The following is an 11,847-nucleotide window of genomic DNA, read 5'->3' as shown; positions in this document are numbered from 1 at the left end:
TTCCCCTGTTATTTTTCCTTTGGCGGCTACAAAGAACAAGTTCATCCTTGAAAAGCAGTTTTCCATATTTTATTGACTTTTCTCATTTCTGTTGCTAACAGTTACACAAGTTTTTGAATGAGTAAATTTTCTGCAGAAAGGGAATTGGCATTGTTTAGAGACCCAAAGTGTGCCACTCACTCACTGAGTGACCATTTGATTGATGCCACGTTGTGATGGCCAAAAAAGAGATCACATTTCAGGTAGTAACATTTTGCTATGCTTACTCTGTGAGACAATATTTTATGTAATAGATTCTTACTCCACTTTAGCTGGATAACAACGGTACATTATAATTTTATTTACCACTTAGCTGAGCCTATTGATTCAGACAGACTCTTACTGGGAAATCAGGCTTCATAATGAGGACAGTAAATTCTGATTTTGTGCTTGTTTGATAATTAATAGTGCAGTGTCAGCAGCAGTGCAAAAATACAATTTTTTCTCTGCATGTTACAAAAGACGGGCTGTAAGTCAACAGCTTTATGTTGGGTGTATTTCTATAAGGCACATACCATTCACCAAAATAAATTTAACAGACTGAATGGAGTTTCTTATCTGTTTATTTATATGCCCCCCGGCCCTTGAGCTTAGCATCTGAACACCTCTCCAGTTAATGTATATTCTGATAATACTCTAGTAAGATAGTGAAATATTATTAACCCCATTATACAAATAGTGAGTGTAGACAGGAAGCCTAAAGCCCAGGCCCAGCAAAGTGTGCCAGTAGGAGTCCCAAGTAAAGTTATCTACATGCGTAAGTTTTTGCAGGATCAGGTGCAAGTGACTTGCCTGAGAAGTCAATGGGACTACACACATGCTTAGAGTTATATACATGCTTAAGTGCTTTGCTGGAGCAGGTGACTGACCCAAGGTCATACAGGGAGTCTATGACACAGCAAATTAAAGTCACTGACATTCTCCAGGCTACCTCAAGTTCAGCATCAAAAGATGTGTCACTGCAACACATGCTTTACCTATAAGTTTACTTTTTACCTGTCAACCATTCTTTCCTTGATTATTCAGCAAAGACAAATAATTTGACAAATGGGAATTACGTGACCAAAGCTATGAATAACTAGCTGCCTTTCTTGAATGGAAACTCTAAGACAACTTGGCATCAATTGTTAAAGTGACAAACGCATCTTTCCCCTCTTCAGACCACCCGATATATTACTCTATGGATGATTGTTCAAATTATGTGCTTTCATGGTGATTGGGCTTTGTGAAAAAAATTACAGTATTTGTAAAATGTGGATGTCAGTTGTTTTAGTGAAAATTATAGCGTAGCATACCTACATATTCTCCATCATGGCTTGTGTTAGCGTCATGTCATAGGACCCAATCCTGCAAAATCGTATGCACTTCTTTAATTTTACGGACAGGAAAGGCCCATTGATTTCACCAGGACTACTCACCGGTAGTAAAGTTAAACGTGTACATAAGTATTTGGAGGACTGAAGCCATCAACAGTCCCGCTGACTTCAAGTTAAGTGTTTTCAGGTCAGACACTAGGCTCCCGTCCCGCAAGTGGATCCATTTTAGCAGGCCTCTAAGCCTTAATAGCAGCCACTGACTTCAGTGGGGCTACATGTGGGCATAATGATGAGCCACTACAAATCAGGTTGCAGGATCAGGGCCCAGATTTGAAACAAAAGGTAGACTTAAGTTCGCCCTATAAATCACTAGGTAACTGTGGAGAGAGTTTAAAAAAAAAAAAAGAAAGAAAACTAAGAAAAAGGAAAAAAGAAATAATCAAAACCCAAAGAAAATACTTAGAAGGCAAGATTTCCATAGGAAAAAAATATTTTATTTTTTTTAAGAACAAATTCAGTTTGAAACAGACGTGGAATGTGATTTTCATAGTTTTCATTTTCTGGGGGCTAATTGCAATGTGGAACTAAAGCAGATTTCAAACCTATGACAGGCTAGTTAAAAAAAAAAGAAAGAAAGAAAAAATTATTTATAACTCAAGCGTAATACTGTGTTACTTACAAACTGGACAAAGAAATTCTTAAATAAATATTCATGATACACAATTACAGCACAAATATGCAGCAATTTGGCAACCTTTTATACCATTTTTTCCTCAATACAGTGCAAAGGGGAATGACACTGCCTTTAAACAAGCTGTAGCTAAATACATTGCAAAATTCAAATTTTATACAAAACATCTTGCTTAGACTTTATAAAAAACCAACATTGCTCTATATACACAATCTGGTTAAGAAAAGCCATTTCTATTTTGTTTTCATGTGTAGTTTTTTATTTAAAAAGGTGAATAAGGCTACTGTAACACCCCAAATCCATATACAGTAAATCTGAACCTATTTACAGCATCTTCACTTAGATATGATGGTGCAAATTCCAAGTCGGGTGACTAGGGATGATAATACAAGCAAGGCATTTACTACAGTAACTTTTCAAAGCTGAACCAACGTCAAATAAAGGAACAGTTGGTAGATTGTCATAATGCTGCACCAAACACAAACAGAAGCACAGTACATTTTTTCAATTGGTTGCAGGTTGCTCTTCATCAATTCATCTGATTTTTTTTCACAGTTTAGTACATAACCAGAATGTAGCCAACTGATGAAACTTACACTTGATTTAATTAAAATCAGACTCACTATACCAATCTTTCCCTTTCCTCCCCCTCCTTCAAAATAAAATTTTAATGACTTACAAGAAAATCTTGTATGGATGGATTCACAGAAAGGAAGGGTTGTTGGAAAGAATTACATATGTACTGTAGTTAGTCACCATGGTAACCTTCCACAGAACCATGCTTTTTCTTTTCTTTTTTTTTTCCCCCTCCTTTTTGACCAACATCATTTTCAGGTTCAGAAAATAGAGAGAGTAATCATTTCTATGACAGTTCATTTTTTTGCAGGTGCTCACTCAAGGTTTGAGAACCTTAAAATGCTGTTGCTACATTTTCTTTCCAATTCGGAAAGCAAAGTGTTACCATAGTAACATGACTATGTTAAAGATGTCTATTTTGCATAGCACAGAAAAAGTAAGATTCTTTTTTCTTTTTTTTTTTTTCAGCATGGGGGATGCAGGGAAAAAGCATGCTAAAACAGAAAAAACTTTAACCTGAAACTCCCCTCCTGTGTGACCTGCTGAAATCTACAGAACACTCCAGCCCATAAGGCAAGGGAAAACACAACACAGAAAATAAATGCCGGAACATCTTGTCATTGTTAAATATGTGATGCAGTAACACTGATTTCCTGGATTTCGGGGCTTGTATTTCCTAGTTTACTGTTACATGAGACGCCTTTACAGGGTTTTGTTATTTTTGTATTTGCTCTCATTATTGATATTTTTGGAATTAAGTTGGTTTTTTTCCCACACGCAATCGTCCAATTTTTATTTTTATTTTTGAATGCTGACAAATTAAGACCATTTTAATTGCCACAAATTAATTTCACATCTTCTGGTGTAGATTCTGTGCAACCCCAAAATATATATTAGAAAAAAAAACTTTCACTTTAAATCCCTTGTGTTCTATACACCTATTATAAATAAGTCATATCGTCCTTCTCTTGTCTCAGTGTCATAATTTATTTTATCCTTACGGTAAGAGGTTTTCCATATGTGCTTTAAATTTGAAACAGAGCACCAATGAACTGCTGTGTCAGTCACAATACCTACACTGCACTGTGCAGAGACAGCCCTACTATAAACCAAAGAGTCAAAAGGCTCAATCAGAAACAAAATTCTGATCTATTTTGAGAGATGTGAATGTATTTAACAACTTTGTTGGTGAGGGAATTACAGTTCTTTTGATCCTTTGTCTTATAATCATCTAGGTCAGATTTGGCTCTCTGCTATTTTTTTTAAATGCTTTCCCTGTGTTTAGTAAAATGTGATAAGTATAGCAGCTGAGTCTGCTTAAAAAGTCATCCAAAGCAGACAGCGATTTTGCGACAGCTTCCAAGCTGTATATCTTATTGCCAGTACCACAACAGTTCTGCCCTAATATATCATCAGCGGCCTACTATTGTCTTGTCCTCCAAGCTTGTTCATTTACTAACAATACCCCTTTGTTCTACTGTATTGAAGGCCCTATTTTTTTCTGCACGTTGCTGTTTGATAACCATGAACTCCTTCAAGTGCAGCCCTAATCCACTGCGCATGTTGGATCTCCTACTTGCCTCTTAAAACTCAGCATACCAAAGTGCTGTGCTACCTAATTTATGTATCTTTCCAGCTTCTCTTTCAGAGGCAGCAGCATTGAACTGCAATTGCAGTCAGCCATTCCCTCTCCCCACCCAATCCTGGTCTTCACTTCACGGACAGCCTAACTTTTGGCTGGAAGGCTTCTTATTAGCAAACACAGTTTCTATAAATGTATTACCCATTCAAGAGAGGCTGCTGTAGCTGATGGATGGAGCACGGAACTCCAAATGTTAACGTTCTGTTAGCGACGGAGTGAAAGCAAATCTTATGGGAAGGATGGCAGAATCCTGGATAACAGAAATGAATGTAAGAGTGACGGACTAAATAAAAGCAAGAGAACTTTAAAAGTCTTACTTAGATGCCGAGGTCTGTGTGACAAATCCAGAATGCACTGAGAGAGAGACACACACAAAAAATCAGAAAATGGCATTTCAAGCCTGATATCCTAGAGCACCTTCCCAGGTTGCCTAGAACTATTAGCATCCACAAATCACTCCATCTTCCCTTGGTTTTTGTACATGCCTGGATGCCTGCAGCACATGGCTTAGAGGATGATGAATGTAACAAGAATACAGCAATCAGAATGGGTATCTTCTACGTAAAGTCTTCCAGCTTTTAGTGAATGTTTATTCACTGAGATAGGAATTCTACAGACTAGATAAGCTGTCCAGCTCAAGAAGGCTCTCTGAGGAAGAGGTGTTGCCTTTTCCCCCTGTGCTTGAGTCAATACTAGCGCACAAGGTGTCATCACAAACCCCAACAGAAAGCATCTGACCAGTAAGTTTCCTCTGTAACTCAAATGTACCACAGTTTGTCAGACTTTGTAATAAATGTTTGCTGGACTCTGAGGAGGCATCTCTTGAACTATATACACTGGATGTCCATAGTCTCCACTGACCTTTTCATAGTGAGGGCAAAAAACACTGTCTGCAGTCCTTAGAGGAATGATAATGTCACTGGGCTCAGAACCATTGTTGTTGCCACTACGTTTTGGGGTGGCTAACGTACTAAGTGACAGCGTTGTAGTGTGCTGGGGTGAATGCTTCCTGTGTCTTCTCCGGTACTTCAATAAAAGAACAACCAAAGTGATGATGATGACGATGAAGATGATGCACCCTGATGCAATCCCTGCAAATAAGGCCACCTCTGAACCAAGTATACTGGAATGTCCAGCCTTACTGCCATCTGTGCTGGATCCTAGAAAGAGGGGAAAACACAAAGAAAAGTTATCGCTGTCCTGTGACCATTTTACGTTGCTTAAAAATGTGAAGACTCAGCAGGACTGGAAGAAATAACTGGCAGCTAAACTTTTGACAAACCAATTACCCTGTTAGGTAGCTAAATGCAAACAGCCAAAGTCAGCAATCAATATTAAATAAGACTTTGTGTCTGTTGGTCTTACTTTTATGCTGTTCCCAAACCACATTGTTTTCTTTTCATATATCATCATCCATCAGCAGCAAGGACTGGCACTGACAAGGCAGCCTTTGATACATTCTGCATCTTTTAACAGATGCCGGCCATCTCACGGCAGCAAACAGGGAAAAGGCAATCCTCGGGACAGTTTACACTTGGGTATCATAGTCTTGCTACTTTCTCTTTCAGATACTAGTTTAAATTAAACCACCGACTGTGTCTATGTGTCTTACTTACTAATGAAAAATGGAAGCTTGAGGCAGCATGGGAGATAGGTCAAATGTTTATGATGCAACTCATTTTTATTACTGAACTTACATTTATTTAAAAAAAATACATATGGAAGGTGAAAAAAACTCTCACTCTGAATAGTCTGCCCAGGGCATGGCATTACCCCTTTGTCACAAGAATTCAGTGAATGTTCACTTGACACATGCTTACTTAGAAAATTTGAAATAGCTTCCCTCCCTTGATGCTCAGTTCCAGATGGAATAATGCTGCGGATGCTAAATTCACATAACTATCAACTCTGCCTACAGTAACCTTAGCAAAAAATTGCTGATGCCTGCTCAACAATTGCCAAATCAAAGATTCATTAGCACGGTAGCAAATAATGTAGCTAGCGAGGACAGATTTTAAGCCATTGTTGAGAACTCAAAGTCAACTGACAACCAGTTTGGCTTTGTAATATGCTAAATTTGCTGTATTTTCCAGTGACCTTGTTTATTTTTTTGTTCACTTAAATCATGAAATGCAGTTTGAAGATATTGGTCTGAAAACCATGAGCTCCTCAGATTAAAAAGATACATATTTTAAAAACCTTTAAATTTAGTGAAGAATCAATCAGTCATTTGCAGACTTTATATGATCAGGTAAGAGATTAGAGCATTAATTATATATGAGTTAAAATTAACCTTACAAATGGCTGTCGAGAACCACCTGATAATGTATCAGACGGGAAGAGAAAGACAGAAATATTGTCTCATCTGCCAGGGCACTAAACATAAGGCAGCACTTACCACTATAAAGTTATTCAGAGAAACTACCATCCAGAAAAACTTTCCTGGAAATAAATGAATGATTTTCTTATAAGACATAATTAATTTCAACTGCAAAATGGGATGGGGCAATACTTGCACTAGTCAAAATGTACAGCGCTAGCTACCATCCACTGGTGCATCAGAACACATTTTTGTTTGATCTCACTATGCAAATATTTGCTTTTTAACCAATTTCAGTGCTAAAATAATAATGTGAGGGAAGGGAAGAATCCCTTAAGATGACACCGCCCGAGACCAAAAAATCCTGATGTGTACCTGAATGATCCTTTACAAATGGACTTGTTGTGGAACTTTTTCCGTTGGTACCAGCTTCTTGTTCTGGACGTTTAGTCGGATCAGTATTACGGGGTGATCCAGCAGAATTGGGATCTGTAAGAAAGAAAATTTAGACAACTGATAATATTAAACTTTAAAAGGCTGCTATATATCATGAGTTATGACAAGCTTTGAATAGAAGATTCTTTATGCAAAGGGCTATGAGATAGAAGAATGTAATTTTCATTTTAAAGTAAAATGGTTCTATTACTTATTTCAGAGGTTTAGATTGTGAGGCCATCTGCAGAAACTATAGGGATTCCTGTAATTGGCAAGAAAAGCTTTGCAGATGACATTTCAGTTTAACTGAGCAAGTTGAGTGACTACTAAATCAACTTTTAATTAGAAGAATAATTCTTTCTTTCTGCACAATAGGTTATCTATATACAAAAAGAGACAATGAACAAAACCTCTTCTGTAGTTAGAATCCATAACAAGAAAACTATAGAAACATTAGCTGTCCTCTTTTCATTTATTCCAAATAATTTTGAACTGTGAAGTTGTGGCTTGGTTTTTAAAATAAAAATAAAAATGACTGAAACCCATTATTCCCGGCTGACCTTCCCTTCCAGGGAGCTCTACAATAAAGAGATCTTATTACACTAATGCTCCTCTTGTAGAAATCTGTCAGTAGCTTAGGTACAGAAAATAGGCTTTGCTCTCAAAATCTAAGAGAAGAATGACCAAACTAGACTCAGCTGGCACTCTGTTCTATGCTATTAAAAGAAGCCTGTACACTAAGTGGGGTACTGAGAGACTGATCAAAGTGATTTCATGAAACAGCAGATGGTCTTTACCTTGTCCAACTTTCATGAGGATCTTCATGGCTTTTGTCTGGCACACCCCTCCCTCCTGGTTATCCAGGCCCTCTAAAGACCCATTTGATGTCGCTGATTAAAAGAAAAACAAAAAAAGATTTCAGGAAATCAGTTGGCAAAGTGATGTGAATATGAGTGCCTGAAAACAGGGATTCCTTTAATCTACTGGAATCTGTTCGTGTTGCTCAAGTTGACCTAGGAAAAGCTGTGAAATGTTGAAAGCCAAAAGAATGAATACATCGGTAAGTCATACATTATATACAAACGCTGGGATGAGTTATCGGGTTTCAAATTAGTTCAGTCACTTTTTCTTCTATGCACAATTGACTGACTTACTATTATGCCCCTGGATGAAATGGCATCACCTTCCAAAAAAGGTAATGGAGTCATCTGAAAAAGAAACCCTGGCAGACTCAAAGGAGCAAAGTACTTAATACACTCTTTTTTTTAAAGCGACATCATAATAATCGCCACAGTACACCTGCTTCCTCTGTTACAGATCTCCTGTTTAAGGAAATGCGCGCATACAAAAGACAAGGTGAAATCTGAGATTCCATGCTGATCGGAAAACAATATTTTTTTTAAAAAATACAATCTTATTTTTCTTATATTTTTTTAAATGTCCTTTTTTAACAGAAACCTTTTAGTTTCTACAAACAAATGGGTGTCTCCCCCATGTTTAAATTGTTCTTTCCTATCTGTGTGCTTGCTTGAACTCCATACACCCACTCGCAGCTTCACTGCTAGCTGGTATTATAATCTTATTTGTGCATGAAGCACAACTCCCTTAGGGAACCCATATAAATCAAGTCAGAGTCTACATCATTTTACTCTATTGCCAATATTTGAGAAGGGGGGGAGGGGCATCAGTTTCCTTCCATGCTACACTAATACTATACTGTCTTGTATTCTTAGGACCACAACACATTGCATACACTGCAAAAAGTAACCATTACTAGTCTTATACTATAATAGATACCAGTGGTATTACTTGTTGGGATTCCCATGGACTGTTTAAATTAAACAGCATTTTTCTTCCCCTAGACTCAGTCTTTTCGTCTGAGGAACTAATTCAGCAAGGGCCTCATGCTGTCCAGTTGTTTGTTTTCAAGTTCCCCTTTCCTCTCCTTTCAGCTTCCTTTGGCATTTGCTTTTAATGTAGCTTATGTATGTTTCCTACTTCCTTCAGAGTCTTCCCAGCTCTATGTTAATATTTTTCCTGCTTTAAGCTTTTCCATAGCTGTACAAATTATAAACCCTTTACACTGAACCTACCTTCCTAGCCTGTGATCCACTTCTTGTTTTTGTTCCACTTCTGCCTCTTTTGTGTGTTACCAGATTTGCCCCCATCATATAAAATTTCCAACTTGTTACTCCTTCTTCTATACTTCCCTTTCCTTATATTTGTTCCCTCCCAGTTTTTTTCTCCCCTCTACAACTAATCTTCTTTTCCTCTCACTCACTGTACAAGCATCACGAAGAAAGTTACCGAAGCTTCAGTTTGTTTTTTATTTATAATCTTTTCTTTAAAAAGTTTTCAAAATGAAAAAAATAAAACCAACATCGCACACTACAATAAGTAATTTAAGATAAATGCAGATCTGAAATGTGCCATTGCATTGCCTGACTCAGAAAATAATGGAGACATATAGTTGGGGGGGTTTGTTTTGTTTTCCAGAGGGGAAAAAAAAATCAATACTGAGAACCAGTTCTGGACATAAATCAAATGTGTCTTTGCTGAAAGTCTTTTTTTATGACCTATTTGCCAATGTACAGGCACAAGGACAGAGGAAAAAAAGTAGTAAATAGAAATATCAAAACTGAGCATCAGCTGAGGGTACAACTAATAAATACTGACTTTATTTCATTTTTTTGTTTGTGGGTTTTTGTTTTTGTTTTATATATCTAGGCTACAGGGGTTCACATCACTTTAAACTCCACTTTCTCGGATATTAATTGAATAGTGTAACCCCTTTTCAATATCAGTACCCTTTAAAATTTGTCTGATTTAACCTACAGCGGAGGAGACCACAATAAAATTAGAAGACTCACAGTTTAACCTCAATCTAACACAAGGAAAGTAAGATAGCCATAGGAATGCAAAACTACTACAATGCCTCGTCTCCATTAAGAAGGCCCAACATTACAATGAAGCCGGTGCATGCTTTTAAAAGTTCAAACTGCCTTGCTTGCTTACTAAAAGAAGGCTTTCATAGCTTTGATGCTGGATGAATGAATTTGCAGGAGTATTCACTTTTTCCACAGTCCTTCAAGGGGTTTTCTGAAAGCTGATGTTACAGTTTAAGGTAGAGAACACCACATCCTGTGGAATGAGGAGTGTTCAATGAAGTGTATTCCAGTGGCAAAGCAACCTCTCCCCTTAATTAAACTAACAATTAGGCAAGGCTGCTGGAAGAAATTATTTGAAAAATTTCATTAAGGCTGTCAAGATATCACCTCATATATCCCAATGTGTGTGGAGGAAAGGGCAGTTTTAAAGCCAGTTTTAAGATTAAAAAAGATGAGAGAGAGGGAGAGAGAGAGAGAGAGAAATAATATGAGCCATCAGAGAAAACACTTTCCTGTTGAAAGCTTAGTATGCAGAAGTCAAATAAGGGAACAGGTGCAAAATATTTCTAGAACACTTGCAGCTGTCTTTATATTTGATCTCTGAGTAAAAGTTACACCTAACGTGATCTAAACCACCTCCATTACATACACAATTCAGGTGTGTAACTCTGTCCCTGGATTTCTGATTACATTAATGTTGCATCCTGATTCTGAAGAAATTTTTTGAAAATCATTAATAAAGGTTTTTATTTGTAATATTATTACAGGTAGTGATCATGAAATCACAAAATTAATTAACTGTATTTTAAGTGGACTTGCTAATCTCGGGTTTATGTGTTTTTAAAATTGGACAAAAATCTTAAATTCTTCACTCGGTTTATTTAAAAAAAAAAGAATGTGCATTTTTTACTGCCTAGGTCTGATATGCTTTAGGAGCATGTGTTCCAGTTATTTTATCTGACAGCCTATTGTCATGTTAAAAAGGAAGTGCAATGAATGTTTAATTTATTAAGCTCTAGTTAAATGTTGACACCACCAGAAAGACTATATAATTGTGCAAACATTTACATACTTAAACAAAGCTACTCACAGGTGTGTTTTCAGGATTGGGCCCTAGGTTTGTTATATCGCCAGCATCCACTAAACTGAAAATAAACACAACTGTGCTAACTGGATAAAATAGCATTCATTACTTTTTCCCCCCGCCCTTGGATGACACAAGTGCATCATGCTCCATTGAAGTCAATGGCAAATCTTCTGTTGACTACAGTCAGAAGCAGAAGGGCAGTTGGTCAGCAAGAGCCTATACTCCAGCTTTCAAACAACAAATACGTGCCTTACATCTCTATGAATTCCAACTATTCCTATCCAAAGTTTAACACTCACATGTTTTCAACAATAAACTGAAATTGATATTTTACCACTATACCAGTAGCCTGATCCAAAATTCCTTGAAGTTAACAGGAGTGGACAGAGTGCACAAAATGCAGTGTTGGGCCAAAGTGAAAGTTGTTTTGTGGATTTGTGTCACTAGGTTTTTAAAAAGTGGCAGTTAAAGATACCTGACTAATTCTTGCTTTTGGGAAGTGAATGTGTCCATTCAGTAATTGTAAAATACATTCTCAATATATCCCCTGATTTGCCATGAGAGGTGATGAAATTATTCAGACCAAAGCATCCAGTTTAGTTCTGCGTTCTGTGGTTTAAAGCCACTGGAAGTCATAAATCAGTGTTTGATCTTTCATATTTATTTGCTTTTAAAACTTCACAATCCCTGTTTATTGTGTGAAATGCATTAGCCATAAATGCAGAGGCAGGGAATCAGTGAGTGAAACAGAATCAGCAGACAAGAATAGTTCCTGGCTATGATTTTTATACAGTCCCCATGGAGAGGAAGTAATATTACATTTTAATATGTCTTCATTTGATTGTTATTACTC

The 11,847-nt window shown here is 37.1% G+C and overlaps 1 protein-coding gene across 2 annotated transcripts in view; it reads right to left on the bottom strand.

Moving 5' to 3' along the window:
* Positions 1 to 1,833: 1,833 nt before the first annotated feature.
* The window catches only part of EFNB2 (ephrin B2), a 51,314-nt gene continuing 41,300 nt past the window's right edge, over positions 1,834 to 11,847 (bottom strand). Inside the window, exons 3-6 of one of the 2 annotated variants that reach the window (XM_067536815.1) lie at positions 7,817 to 7,909; positions 6,960 to 7,073; positions 5,126 to 5,424; positions 1,834 to 4,514 (exon numbers count right to left, since the gene is read on the bottom strand). In XM_067536815.1, coding sequence (XP_067392916.1) covers positions 4,458 to 4,514; positions 5,126 to 5,424; positions 6,960 to 7,073; positions 7,817 to 7,909 — 563 coding nt within the window. In that variant the 3' untranslated portion in view covers positions 1,834 to 4,457. Of the gene's footprint in view, positions 5,425 to 6,959; positions 7,074 to 7,816; positions 7,910 to 11,847 lie in introns of both variants that reach the window. The other variant, XM_067536814.1, reaches the window with a different exon arrangement.

Source organism: Emydura macquarii, unplaced genomic scaffold, assembly GCF_026122565.2.
Source record: "Emydura macquarii macquarii isolate MOO-44397 ecotype Brisbane River unplaced genomic scaffold, CSIRO-AGI_Emac_v2 contig_3671, whole genome shotgun sequence".
Classification (NCBI taxonomy): Eukaryota; Metazoa; Chordata; order Testudines; family Chelidae; genus Emydura; species Emydura macquarii.
Note: the sequence above shows the minus strand (reverse complement) of the source record. Positions and strands in the feature narration are given on the sequence as shown.